The sequence below is a fragment of the Condylura cristata genome, unplaced genomic scaffold, assembly GCF_000260355.1.
Source record: "Condylura cristata isolate star-nosed mole 26May11 unplaced genomic scaffold, ConCri1.0 scaffold00004, whole genome shotgun sequence".
Lineage (NCBI taxonomy): Eukaryota > Metazoa > Chordata > Mammalia > Eulipotyphla > Talpidae > Condylura > Condylura cristata.
In genome coordinates this window covers 2,321,579-2,334,748 of record NW_004567105.1, presented here as the reverse complement: position 1 = coordinate 2,334,748, position 13,170 = coordinate 2,321,579, and the positions used below count along the sequence as shown (strand labels likewise).

The 13,170-nt window shown below is 61.8% G+C and overlaps 1 protein-coding gene across 1 annotated transcript in view; it reads left to right on the top strand.

The window, feature by feature from the left end:
* The window catches only part of MEI1 (meiosis inhibitor 1), a 44,443-nt gene extending 31,498 nt beyond the window's left edge, over nucleotides 1-12,945 (top strand). The window contains exons 21-31 of the mRNA XM_004676428.2: nucleotides 825-990; nucleotides 1,957-2,061; nucleotides 3,072-3,182; nucleotides 3,378-3,544; nucleotides 5,429-5,510; nucleotides 5,680-5,855; nucleotides 10,335-10,416; nucleotides 10,806-10,912; nucleotides 11,710-11,841; nucleotides 11,998-12,107; nucleotides 12,767-12,945. Of these exons, the coding sequence (XP_004676485.2) occupies nucleotides 825-990; nucleotides 1,957-2,061; nucleotides 3,072-3,182; nucleotides 3,378-3,544; nucleotides 5,429-5,510; nucleotides 5,680-5,855; nucleotides 10,335-10,416; nucleotides 10,806-10,912; nucleotides 11,710-11,841; nucleotides 11,998-12,107; nucleotides 12,767-12,812 (1,284 nt within the window). The 3' untranslated portion in view covers nucleotides 12,813-12,945. The remainder of the gene's footprint in view (nucleotides 1-824; nucleotides 991-1,956; nucleotides 2,062-3,071; nucleotides 3,183-3,377; nucleotides 3,545-5,428; nucleotides 5,511-5,679; nucleotides 5,856-10,334; nucleotides 10,417-10,805; nucleotides 10,913-11,709; nucleotides 11,842-11,997; nucleotides 12,108-12,766) is intronic.
* The last annotated feature ends 225 nt before the right edge of the window (nucleotides 12,946-13,170 follow it).

Genomic DNA, 13,170 nt, shown 5'->3' with positions numbered 1-13,170 from the left:
CGGCTGCTGCGTGAGCCTGGCGTTATCAGCCCCTAATCGAGGGGCTGCTATTGATGTCACAGCCGTTTCCCTGGCAACTGTGGGGGCTCATGACGAGCCACATGCAGCCGTCCCTGTGCCTCCCGGTGACCAGCGCGTCTGGGTCTGTCCGGTGCCCCGTAGCACGTCTGTGTTGCGTGCGGGAGAGGAGTGTGACTGGCCGACGGCCTGTGGCACTGCCCTGACTGGCCCAGCACACGCCCGTCCAGCACCGGTGTGAGGAGCCGCCGTGGGGTTGCCTCTGGGCAGCCTCTGCTCTTGGCGTGCGCAGGCCACTCTGAAAGCCAATGAGAAGCGATGGCTCCTCCCACTTTCCACAGCCTGTAGGACTCGGGGGAGATGGCCAGAGGCCGGGGTGAAGAAGGGCCCACCTGGCCCTCTTCCCTTCCTGTGCCCTGAACTGGCCTGACCTGTCCTCTGTTGCCCCCCCCCTTCTTCAGGCACACTCAAGCCCCATTTAGAAGTAACCTCTTCTTGACCCTGACCTTCATCGCACGCCAGGGGCATCCTGGAAAGCAGAAAGCTGGGCCTGGAGTCGGAGCCGTTCCGGTCCTGGCTGTCCCCAAACGGCTTCCGGGCCTCGAGCGTGACACGGTCTCCGAGTCGCCACTTCCTCCCGCTCAGGGGGCCCTGCTGGACAGGACGCGCATGATGGGTGCCGAGGGAGCTCGTCCTCGGCCAGGTCCTGTGATGCCGCCGCCGTCCTGGGCCCGCGCCCTGCCCCTCCGCCCTGTCCCCTGCGCCTGCCCGTGGCCCCTGAGCTCTGGCTTCCGTCTCCCGCTCAGGACCTCGTCTACTCCAGCCCGGTGGCCATCGCCCGCAAGGTGCTGCTCGTCCTGAGGGCCTTTCTGAGGAGGAATGAAGGCGCCCAAGTGGATGGGCTCATCCGTGGCCACTTCCTGCTGATCCTGCAGCGCCTGCTGGTGGAGCGTGACGCCTCCCCGGCGGGAGGTCCGTCCGCGTGCCGCGTTTCACCTGGAGGTCCTCTGGAACGGGCAGTGTTGTCCTGAGATTTGCTCTGTGGTGGGAATAAGAGCTTTCTGTGCAAACGAAGTCGGGCCAGTGTGGCTTCAGATTCAGCTTTACCTCCTGCCTCTCACCGAGAGCAGGCGCTTAGCCCATGTGGCTGTGTGTGGTGTGTGTGCAGCATGGGTGCGTTTGATGAGTGTGTGAGCCCCCACACGCCCTGCAGTGCCCGCGCTCAGAGCTGCTTGCCTCAAGGATGGCAGCCCTGACGGGGAGAAAAAACAGAATCTGGGGGAGGGGGGAGGGAGGGGCTGCAGCCAGCAGGGGTGGGGGGAGCCACTGGGTGCCAGCGCCCTGGGAGAGCCAGCTGGGTCTGCAGACTTGGCACGGATCCCCTGTAGTGGGCACAGCAGGGAGACACTGAGGAGGTTAGGATCGGTTTGTCTTTTCCAAGTTTCAGAAAGTTAAGTTTTTAAATTAACCTCCAGGCAGTTACGGGGAAGGCGGGAGAGCTGGGCAGCGCTTGTCCCACTGGACTGTGGATGGGGGTTCAGCGGGCTGCATCCGGCTGCCTGGAGGGGCTCAGTCCTTCCTTTGTGGCGAGGGCCAGCCGCGCTCACCTGAGAATAGTGCTCGAGGACCTTGAGCTTTTGTGGCGACACCTAGTGGACAGCAGCCAGGTGTCCACCACGGGGTGGACTTCACCTGTCCGGCTTCACCTGTCCTCACACAGAGTAGCAAGACTCCCTCATGCCCAGGGCTTTTGAGGGAGTGAGTGAAGTGATGACTTCCTGCGGCCCAGCCAAGCTGGCACTCGGCGGGCCCGCCTGTCCGCGAGGGAGGCGGGCAGCAGGAAGAAGGGGCAGCCCCAGGACGCGCCCTGTGGGGGCGGGAGGGTGCTGCTGGCCCTGGCGGGCTGAGCAGTGGCCCACGGCCTGTCGCCCCTCGCAGCCTCCGGGAACCTGTCGCTGCTGCTGAGCCTCCTGTCCCTGATGCAGCTGCGGAACCAGCCGGGGCAGGAGCTGGACAGCTTGGCCACGCAGCTCCTCCACCAAGGTGCGGTCAGCGCCTGGGTGTGCCGGTGCTGCTCCCCCCCTTCCTTTGTCCCTCAGGAGAGGCTCTGGGGTCAGTCTTCCTGGGCTTCTTGCTACGGGACCTTGAGATCTTTCTGCCCATGCTTGGGGAGTGTCTGGGAGTTTAGATCATCGGTACATAAACCGACCCTCCAACCCACCCGGCCTGGGTAGGGCCGACGGGCCTGAGTTTGTTTTCAGCGTAGTCACCAGCTCCGCCACCTTGGCGCTAAGGAAGACGTAGGAGCCCCACCTCGGCCCCTCAGACCGCGGCCTGGGAAAGGTGGGGGCAGACGTGGCAGCCCCCCACGAGAGGGTTGGCGACGGGATCCCGAGAGGTCCCAGGCCGGCCTGGTGGCCAGTGCTGGCCCGTCAGCTCGGGGTGACCTTAGGCCGGGAGGGAGGCCTGTGTGATGAAAGCAGCGTGCCGAGGCTGACAGGGAGCAGCAGTGGGCTGCAGCACGCGGGTGTAAGGTGCGTGGTACGTGGGGTGCTTTTGTTTGGGAGCGTTGTGGCGAGAGGGCTGTAGTTTTGGGGCGAAGGGGAGGAGACCTACTTGTCTGGTTGACCACAGCCAGGTCTGTCTGGCAACTGCCCAAGAAGTGCATAGTGGCGACGGGGAGCTTTGAGGGGCGCCGTGGGGGTTCCCAGGAGAGGGCTGTGCTCTGCCTACGTCGGGGCCCCTCTGAATTTGGTCTCCTCTGCATAGGGGCTAAGGAGTCAGCGGTGGAGGTGCGGGAAGGGGAACTGCAGGGTGGCCGGAGATCCCTGGGAGTCCAGGGGCTGGCCCTCCCCCGCGGGGTGGCCTCCACGACCCCTGCGGCCCACCCCAGGCCCTGCCTCCAGCGAGGTGCCTCCAGAACTGCCGCGGCTCTGCACGTGCCCCTTCCACCGCGGTCGGGTCAGGGTGCTCGGCGTCTGTCCCGAGCCTGCCCTGGAGACTGGCCGGTGTGAGCGTGTGAGCGGGCGCGCAGTGCAGGCCTCCTCTCACAGTGAGCGAGCTGTGCGGGAAGTGCGGCCCCGCCGACCAGGACGTCCTGCAGCCCTCCTTCAACTTCCTGTACTGCAGCCTCCACCAGCCGGCGCCAGGCAGTCAGAGGAGAGGTGCGGAGCTCGGGGAGGTGCCGGGCTGTGTCTGTTGGCTCGGTTTTCCCATCTTACAAAAACGGAGTGGGAGCGTGGCTGGACGCAGTGGACACAGGCCCCTCGTGCTCCGAGGACCTTTGGTTCGGGAGCCCGCGGAGCGCTGCCTCGCCGGACTCGCTCTGGCTCGGGCCTCTCACGCTCCTCACCCTGCAGCTGCCGCGGTGCTCCTGAGCAGCTCGGCCCTGATCTCGCTTCTGGACAAGATGCTGGCGCGCACCTGGGCCAGGGCTGAGGCTGGCTCCCCGGGCCCCGAGCTCCTCGGCTCTGCCTGGCTGCTCGCCGCCTCCCTGGCTGCCCACCAGCGCCTCGGCAGCCTGCAGGTGGGTCTCCGGCCCGGTGGGTGGCTTTGCGGCAGGGTGGCGGCCCGCGGCGTGCTAAGAGCCGGAGCTCCGGGCGCAGCGTGGCTCAGCTGCTCTCCTGGGCGAGGTGGTTGGCCAAGTGTCCTGGTGAGGTATTTCACGCGCCGAGCTCCAGCTCCTCTTACGAAACAGCGGAGCCTGCCGGTGCTGCCGGTGGTCGTCTGGTTGGGCCACATCTAGCTTGCGTGGATCTGCACACCAGGCCGCGGTCCAGGCACAGGGAAGTACAGAATGAGAGCGCGTCCCTCCCCTCGCGACCCCCTTGCGGTCTTTAAGCACAGTTTAAAGATACGAAGGGCTGTAGCAGGGAGGGGCATTCGGGGGGAGAACAGTGGCCGGGCACCAAGCCGCGGGAGCGAAGGGTAAGCGTGGCGCTGGGAGAGTGGTGAGCAGCGGGCGGCTGGAAAGTAGGGTCGAACAGGATGGCTCAGACTGGACAAGAGGGCGCATGCCAGCCTGTGGCCACCCACGAGCCTGGGTGTCAGCGTCACTGCTGGAGAAGCGGCCAGGGCTCGGGAGAGCATCTCAGGCCACCCCACCCCGAACCGTGCGCCCGGTGCCCGCACGCACGCTCCGTGGGCCGCTTCCCACTCTCTGTCTCCTCTCTGAGCCCGGCTGCTCCCTGTGGGCCACGCCCCAGCCTTCCTGGTGCCCAGCAGTGTGCCAGTGTTAGTTTGGCCTCGAGGGTGGCAGCAGCTAGATAGGTCTGTGCCCTAGCGGATGTGCAGGTGTGGGCCGCGGGCTTGGTTGGGACCAGAGCCTGTCCCTCAGCTGGGGGGAGCCGCCCCTCGCCCTCACTCCCACCTGTCCAGCCCCTCCCGGCCACCTGCCTCGGGCCCTCCCCAGTGCCCTTGCTCTGGTTGTTTTCACCAGACAGGTCTGTCCGCATCCTCCGGCCACGGTGGCTGGGCCGGGCTCTGCCCTCATGCCTTCCGGCCTTTCTGTTCACTCCCCGGCCCCTGCAGCCTTCCTTTCTGCCACCTCAGCTGCCCCCCCCCCCGGCAGGTGGGGCCCTTCCCCAGGTCAGCGTGCATCTGACGCTGCCACACCTTCTCTTTGCTTTTTGGTTGACTTTCAACAGCCTTGACTTCGGGACAGTTTAGACTTACGGAACGGAGCAGATAGCGCAGCTCGCCCCCACCGAGCGCCCTGCCGCCCGTCTCTGCTCGCACCCTGTGTAGGGGGCATCTGCATCTTTGCCCAGAGCTGCTGAGCCCTGCGGGCATTTTGGGGGAGCTGTTCCGCGCTAGGCTGCTAGGTCCAGGCCGAGAACCCCTGGGCGCTGTGTTCTGGGTGAGGACTCGGAGCTCTGACTGCAGCTGCTCACCTCTCCGGGGGGACCCTGCTTTGACCCCCGACCGCTCTCACCACAGCCCTGGAGAGTGAAAGCAGGTGGCGCCGGGCCCATTTCAGAGATGGAGAAAGTGAGTCAGGCTGAGAGGGAGCAATAAAAGTAACCAGCAATACAGAAAATACCAAAAGTAGGAAAGTAAAAAGGAAATGGGGAAACAGGAGGCGCCCTGCCGTCCCCCCAGGCCCACACTGGCAGGGTAGAGCTGGGGCTTTGACTGCGTTGTCTGACTGCAGGTCTGAGTCGGTGGATGGTGCGCGGCGGTGGAGGCCAGAGGCGGCCCTCGAGGGTCGGGGCGGCCTGGGGGAGGAGGGTGTTCCAGGGACTGGCTGGTTTCCTCCTCGTGCTCAGATCAAGGACTGGTGAGGCGCCGGGATGGCGTGTGCTCGGCTCCGTCCCGGACGCGGTGGGGGTGGGCAGGAGAGACGCTGGCGCAGGTAATGTTCTGTCCAGGCTCCCAGAGCGAGGCCAGCCCTTTCCCCCTGCCCTGCCAGGTTCACCAGGTGCTGTCCGTAGACCTGGGCCAGGTGTTGAAGGCCCTCAGCTTTCCACAGAGAAAGGCTGCCCTGCTCTCAGGTGGGCCCAGGACCTCCAGCCTGGGAAGTTTTCACCCTAGACTCTAGGCTGGGACACCCCACCCATACCAGCCTGTGGTCACCCCATTTTCCCTGTTGTATTCCCTGTGACAGCGGGGTGGGGGCAGGGAAGAGGTTGGAACTGGGTATGAGGAGCTTGTCACTTTCAGCTGCCATCTCACGCTTCCTGCGGACGGCCCTGCAGCAAAGCTTCTCCTCTGCCTTGGTGACTCTGGTGCCCTCAGAGATCCAACCCCTGCCAGCCTGTGAGGACTCTGTCCTAGCTCCACTGGGAACATCTCAAGTGCTGTCGCTGGTCATTGGACTGCAGAACCTCCTGGTGCAGGTAAGGCCGAGCTTCTCTCGGACAGTGAGGCAAGCACCCAGCCAGGCAGGCCCAGGGCCGATTCGGGCAAACAGAGGTCTTGGGGCCCTCCGCACATGCGACAGGCCTTTAAGGCTGCGGCAGGGGACCAGACACAGGCAGACCAGCTGGCAGGGCGGCGGCCGCCGAGTTCCTAGCCCTGTGGTCTCCGTGCTCCGCACGTTCCCTCTGGCGTCTCTCCCTCGGTCTCGCCTGTCCTCGGCGGGCGTTCGAGTGTTTGGGTCCATGCACCCTCGTGCTCGCCGACCGCTCGGCCCAGGTGTCTGAATCCTAGGCCCGCGCGCCCCATGCTCGTGTTCCCAGGAGCCTTTGCAATCACACAATGTCATGTGTGGGTAGCGAACTTTGGGAGGAAAACAAGGCCGCAGGTGGCAGCGTAGAGGCTGGAGGCGGGAGGGCAGAAAGCCGGACTGAGGTCATTTTCCTTACGGCAGCAACGGGAGGGGGCAGCTGTCGGGAGTCTGGTGTTTTCAGCAATTCCTGGGGTGGCTTGGGATTTACAAGGTTGCAGGGATAGAAAGGAAATTCAACTTGGCTTTTAACCGGAAAGCCCAGGGATCGTGCTAGACCCCCAAGAAAGGCCGGTCATGTGCTGTCCCCACCCCGAGGCTCTGCCTTTCCTTCTGACAGCTTTATTCTCGTGGGCAGCAGGAGGCCAGCAGAAGGGCCTGGCTTGCATCCTGCCAGCAGGAACTTTCCCTTCCCAGTGCCCAAGTGAGTCCCAGTAGCTGACCGTGGCCACGTGCCTCTCACTGGCCGGGGCCTGGCGTGGGCAGCAGTATCTCCTGAAAGCTGAAGCCTGTGGCCAGCTCGCCACAGCCCATGCAGACTGAGTATCGAGAAGGCTGGGTCCTGCAAGGACCCTGTGACAGGAGGCGGAACGCGCCTGAGCCTGCAACAGAAGACGCCCCTCCGGCCTCGTGGGTGTGCGTTGCCGCTTGGTCCGCTCTCGGATGTCCGTGTCCAGCCTTCACCTGTGTGAAGTGTGGTGGGGCGTGGGGGGATACTCCTGCCTTTGAGGAGCTAACACCTACTCAGAGGTGTGCGTGGGGCGGGGCCGTGGGGTGCAGCCACGGAGACCCCTGGGAGGAGAGCCAGAGGAAGCACAGAAGGGCTCAGCCAACGTCACCGGGAAGTGCAGCTTTACGCCGGAGACGTGTGAGGAGCTCGGTGCCGCCACTGGCTAGCACCTGGCTACACGTCTTTCTGGTCATAAAAACATTACCACATGTCTAACAGCCCAAAGCACTTCCAATCCCCAGTAATCATCTGTAGGCATTCATTCTCTACCCCACTTTGCTGTCGAGCAGGGTCCCGGGTAACTGGAGCCCTCAGACAACCCAGGAACGAGGTGGATGCCCGTCCTTGGCAGGACGCCCCCCAGGATGGGCCGGGCGGAGGTGCTGATGACACTAACAGGATAGCGGGGTGGGGAAGGGCGACTGGAGAACCCGGAGAAAATCATCCAGTTTGCCCTTTTATAGTAGTTCCTTATTCATCCTGTCATCCTCCCATTCAGCGCTCCACAGTGACCCCAGACTGGGAAGCCCCTCCCCACTCGGCCCCCCCAATGGCTCATTCAGCCCCGTGGTGAGGACAGTACTCGCCCTACTTTATCAGGTGGCCAGTGGTCTGTGTGCCTTACAAAGAAACGTAAATTTCTTTCAGGCAACAACTTCCCTTAGGGGGGTGGTGACATTTGAACTCTAGCCTACAGGGTGTCTTGGTTGAGGTAGAGGTAAAGGCATTCCAAGCAGGAAAGCCAGTGCGAACAAAATCATGTGACAGGGAAGTCGGGTGGCGAAAGTGTGAGGTGTGGTCCCAGGAGATGACATGGAAAGTCAAGGCAGGCGCCAGAATGGCCTTAGGTGGAGGCTCAGCGCTGGGGCAGTCAGGGACGGACTCCATCCCACAAGGAGGGGCTGTTTTGAAAGTTCGCCGAGGCAGCCAAGGGAGGGGAGATGGGTAGGCAGAGAGGGCCGGGAGGCCAGGGAGCTGTTGAGCAAGAGGCTGCTGCAGTGACCGAGTGGCTGAAGGCCCACGCTACCCCCTGGGATGGCTAAAGCAAAGCACAGATAACACCAAAGACCAAATGATGTGTGGAGTAGAGGAAGGTCCGTGTGCAGCTACGTGGAACAGCCTGGAGGTGCTTCAGAATACTCCATAGATTTCTGCTTTTTGGTAACTGCTCAAGAAAACTGAAAGCATCTTCCACTCAAATGGGTGCATAAAACTTGTGTAAAAGTTCTTAGTGGTGTAACCAAACCGGGGCTTTCACTCAGGCCCAGAAAGCCAAACTCTGAATCTTAATTGTCTTCACACAGGATTTTAGTCATCAAGGGAGTCACGGGATAGGCACCCCAAAACACCCAGCTCTCCGAATGGCGGGAGTGTGGGGGCGAAGGGCAGAGGAACGTGAGGGTGTTCAGGGCACCCCCACAACGGGCTGCCTGCAGGCCCTCACCCGCACCTCAAGGGACTTACAAGAGGCAGCTGCAGGCGCACACGCGAAGGTTAATAAAGGGTTTATTTACAAAAGAAAACAAACAAGGGAAATAAAGAAACAATCCCGGAGAAAGAGGGAGGTGCGTGGGGAATGCGTCCCACCAGTAGCCCTGACCTAGACCCCAGCAGCACACTGGCAGCCGGGGGAGGCCGAGTCAGGCCAGCAGCCGAGCGCCCCCAAGCCTGTGCGTCCGTTACTGGAACGGGCTGCTTACCTCCGCCCTCGGCCAGTAGTTCTCCCTTGGGTGATGGTGGGACCTGCAGTTCCCGGTGTCATCTCAACCTGTGCAGTTCATCCAGAGCGGGGAGCAGAACAGGCAGATGGACAAAGCACACTGCTGAGGGGAGCAGCGGGCGGGTCAGGAGAGGTCTGCCGCGCCCTGTGGGTCTCCTCCAGGGCGGGGATGGAACTTGTGCTGAGGTGGCTGCAGCTTGCCGCTGGCTTCATAGTGCTGCACTTTACCATTTGCGCCACCAGCCACCGGCGAGGGCCCCAAATTAACTTTTAAAAGGATGATTTTTATGGTTAGTAAAATCCCAGTGAAGCTGTTATCTTTTAAAATGGTATGAAAGGATGAAAGATGAAAACTAGGTCACTGGCTGTCACACGCCCAGCACCTCTGGGCCAGAGTGGCACAAGTCCGCAGCCCGGGCCAGGTGGTGAGCAGTCTGTACAGTCATTAGCAGCCTTGGGGGGTGCAGTGCAGGCTGTGGAGGGTGCCGGCCGGATCCACACGGCATGTGAGCCACGCCCAGCTGCGAGCTGGTCTAGCCAGTCACTTCCTCTGACAGATTCACTTTTCCTCATGCACAAACACAAGGGGTCTTTGAGCACGAAGAGGAAGTACACGAAGTCCTCACCACTGTGACTTTAATCAAAAACAAACCACCCTCCCAACACAATGAAACCAGGGCCTTGTTTTGTTCAACAGCGCCCAGGATTTCTCTCTCACCAGTGTCACAATATCCAAGGGCCCGCGGTACACAAATCTGTGTGGATCTGTTTGCATTTCTCGTGGGTACACACCCAGAGTGTTGCCAGTTTTCTGTTGCTGGGTAACAAGATACTGCAGACACCTGTGTCACCCACGACTATGCCAAACATGGGATGACATGTAGGGTCTCCCAAGGCTGAAACCCACTTGTTCCTCGGGGCCCTCCTCAGGGCTGCGAGGCTGCCCACGGTCTGCCCAACAGCCTCCCCGTTGTCGCAGCAGCCACACGTCAGTCCTTACACTCCACCCTTGTCAGTTCTGCCAGGAGCCAGAGAAACTGCTTTTAAATCTGCTGCAGTGACTAGCTTGGGCCCCTCTGAGAAGCCCTTCCCAAGCCGTGTTAGGTCATCCCAGGGTAGCATTTGGGAGCAAAGGCCACAGGCGTCGCGCAGTCCTGCCTGCCTATGGGAGGTCTGTTTCGTGGATAAGCAGCCATCCCACCTTCTCCACTCCAGAGGGCCGCCCCGCCCCGCCGCCCCGCCAGCGGCCTGAGTCCCAGTTCTAGCTCACACCCCGGCGCTGTGCCTGAGACGAGGTACTGGCAGTATGTCGTGGCAGCACGTGGTGACTAACGCGCTTCCCGAATGACACGGTGAGATCATTAGAGCTCTGTGGTATTTGAGGAAACATTCTGCTGCCTGAGGTAAACTATAGGCTCTCACAGTCCGTCATCTGTGAATCGCTTCTGGAGCCAGGGCCGATCTCCTTTGCTGCGACAAAGCAGCCTCCAACTGCTAAATGGCCAGTGTGAGCAATTGTTGGGTGTGGGTGAGAGGAAACCTGCCATCAGTTCTGTTTACCTACAGGGACACGATCCCAAGTCTGAGATTCTGAAATCCAATGTGAAATTACTCTGAAAATCAAATGTCAGTTCTGAGTTGGCCCAGGGCTCAGCGGCAGCAAGACCTGCCACGAGTCCCGTGTGTGTTTTTTCCTGCAGAAGGACCCTCTGCTGCCCCACGCCTGCGTCGGCTGTCTGGAAGCCTTGCTTGACTACCTGCATGCGCGGAGCCCAGACATTGGTAGAAACCTCCCCATTCGCTGGTAGTTTTCAGCCCCGGCCACCTTCCCACTCTACCCCACCTGCTCTGTATTCACAACCACGTTGCCGAATGTTACCACCACCGCGAGAACATGCTCACGCGCGTGTGCGGTGAGGCCATCGGCTGAGGTCGAGGGGCATGTCCAGCCTGCCCCTCCCCACCCCGCCGGTGGATGTGTGGTCTCACGGGGCTAAGCAGCAGGGGTGGGCAGAAGCCCAGGGGAGAAAGAAGCCTGCCAGGGTCAACTTGCCCAGCACCTCGCTTGCAGCCGAGCGGCCGGTTTTGGGGCCAGCAGCTAAGGTCCTCTCTGCAGTGCTCGAGGCCTCTGGGAAGCAGCACTGACACCCACAGTGGCTGGTTTCCCATAGCGTGCCATGTGGCCTCCCAGCCCTGGAATCGGTTTTTGCTGTTTACCCTCCTGGACGCCGGCGAGAACTCCTTCCTCAGACCTGAGGTCTTGAGGCTCATGACTCTGGTAGGTGAAAGATGGCCTTGTGGTCTGGAGGACGTCATGAGCTGGGTGGTCCTGAGTAGCACAGGGACACCTTCCTTTAGGTAACCCTGAGTCTTCACCAAAAAATGGAGGGGCTGAGTAGGCTGTCCCCCACACGAGACCTGCTCAGGAATGCTGCTACTTGCCCAAACCTCACCCTGGAAAACCCTGCCAGTCGGGAAACATTGACCAGACCGTGCGCTGGGTTCCAAAGAGGCCAGTGAGCTAAGCTCAGTGAAGGAGGCAGACAAGCAAACTGGCTAAAATATGTCACTAGTGGCAGAGTAGGAGACAGGCTCAGTGTCTGGCACACAGGGTGCCCGCTGAGAAGACAACAAAGCCCAGAGCCCGCGAGTGATTGGTGAGCTGGTAACTGACTGGGAGGGAGAACGTGTGTGCACTCGGTTAACACCCATGTTTCTTCCCTGAAGGGAAGCGGGGTGGGCAGGGTGGACGCCATTTTAGCTGAGACTTGCAGGGCTGGCAGGTGGAGGAGAGGTACCCAGGTGGTGACGTGACGTGAGAACAGCAGCTGTGAGAGCACATGGTGGAGGTGCAGGCTGGGGGGTCATAGCAGGCCAACTCTGTCTCGCAGGCTGCCTCACGCACCCCACGCGCCCATGACAACCCCACCCTGCCAACCCCAAGCGCCTCTCCTGGAAGGCTGGGTCCGCAGGGCTTCAGAGCTGCGTCCGCAGCTGGGGCTGGGCGCGCAGGGGCCCAGGAGATGGGTCTGCAGAAGGAGCTGCTGCTCACGGTAGGGCTTCTCTCCCGGGCAGTTTGTGCGTTTCCGGAGCAGCACTGTCCTCTCTCCTGAAGAGGTGGCGCAGGTTCTGCGAGGCGCGGCTTTGGCTGACCCCTCTACCCTTCCGAATGCCACGCTCCAGGCGCTACACGGCTTCCTCCAGCAGGTGGGTGGGGAGGGGATGCTGCTGGGGAAGCACGCAAGGCCAGGTCCCCACACCCTGCCTGGAGGGTGGGGCTCCAATCACAGCAGCTGATGGCAGGTCAGGAAGGAGTGGGGGTTTGAGGGGTGGGCCTGTCTTCCTTCCTGCATCCCCTTTTAGGTCCAAAGCATGGGTCTCCTTGCCGATGACAGCACAGCCCAGACTCTGAAGGCCTCTTTGGAGGGCCTTTCCCCCTGCACTTCCTCTGCCCAGCCACCCCAAGACATGCTGTATCCTTTTTGTGCATCTGAAACCTTGGCCCGGGCAAGGCCACCCAGGCTGGGGGAGCCTGTGGCATCATGTGTCAGGACAGAGAATGCAGTGTCTGCGGCCCTGTCTTCTAAAGCAAGGGTAGGTCAGCAAGGATGATGAACTGTGACAGCAGTGACAGTGACATGTTTTGCTACCAGCTGCTCAGGTCTAGTCCCGTTACACGCACTGACTATTCCTAGCAACTGGGCTATGGTGGTAGGCCATGTGCCCAGGATCACAGGGTTTGACCTGGCATGTGCTGATCTCCAAGGCTTCCTGGACAGACTCAAGAGCGAGTCCTTCCCCAAGAGCCTTGGGCAAAGCTGCCCATCCGCACTACACGGTGCTGCCCTCAGCCCTCATGGAGAATGCTGGGTGACCGGCATGTCCAGGAGGAAGCCCTGGGGGAAGGGGTGCAGGATGCTTCCTCCCCTCCGCAGCCAGCTGCGCCCTGCACCCCTCTTCCTGTCCACACAAGTTCCCACAGTGTAGCCAGGGCCTGGTCCAGGTGTTCAGGCCCGGATGTCCGACTCGGGCAGGCTCTTAGGGCGCCTCTGTTGCGGCTGGTGCTTTTGGGCTCTGGAAGTGTGTTTCTCCATGACTGGCCTCATCCTTGCTGCTCGCGCTTTGCTGCTAGCTGCCTGGCAGGGGTGGCTGTGTCACTATCCCACATCAGGGACTGACCCTCAGGACTTGCAGGCCCGGAAATGGCGAGAGCTGAGACCTGGAGAAGACGTCAGGGCACAGCCGCTGGGGAGATGGGTGACGAGTGCGGCCGTTTCCTGGGCTGTGGTTGGAATGGAGCAATAAATGGATATTCACCTGCATGTGTGCATCTCCCAAAACACGCAACTAACTGGGCTCCGGCCAGCCCACTGGCCAATCTGCCCGCCCAGGAAAGGGGACGGAGTTGGTGCTGCTGAGAAAAAGCCGCGCTCGGGGACCCCAGGATGGGGCGCTCGGGGACCCCAGGATGGGGCGCTCGGGGACCCCAGGATGGGGCGGCAGCCCTCGCTGGGGCTGGAGGGCCGAGGCGCCGAC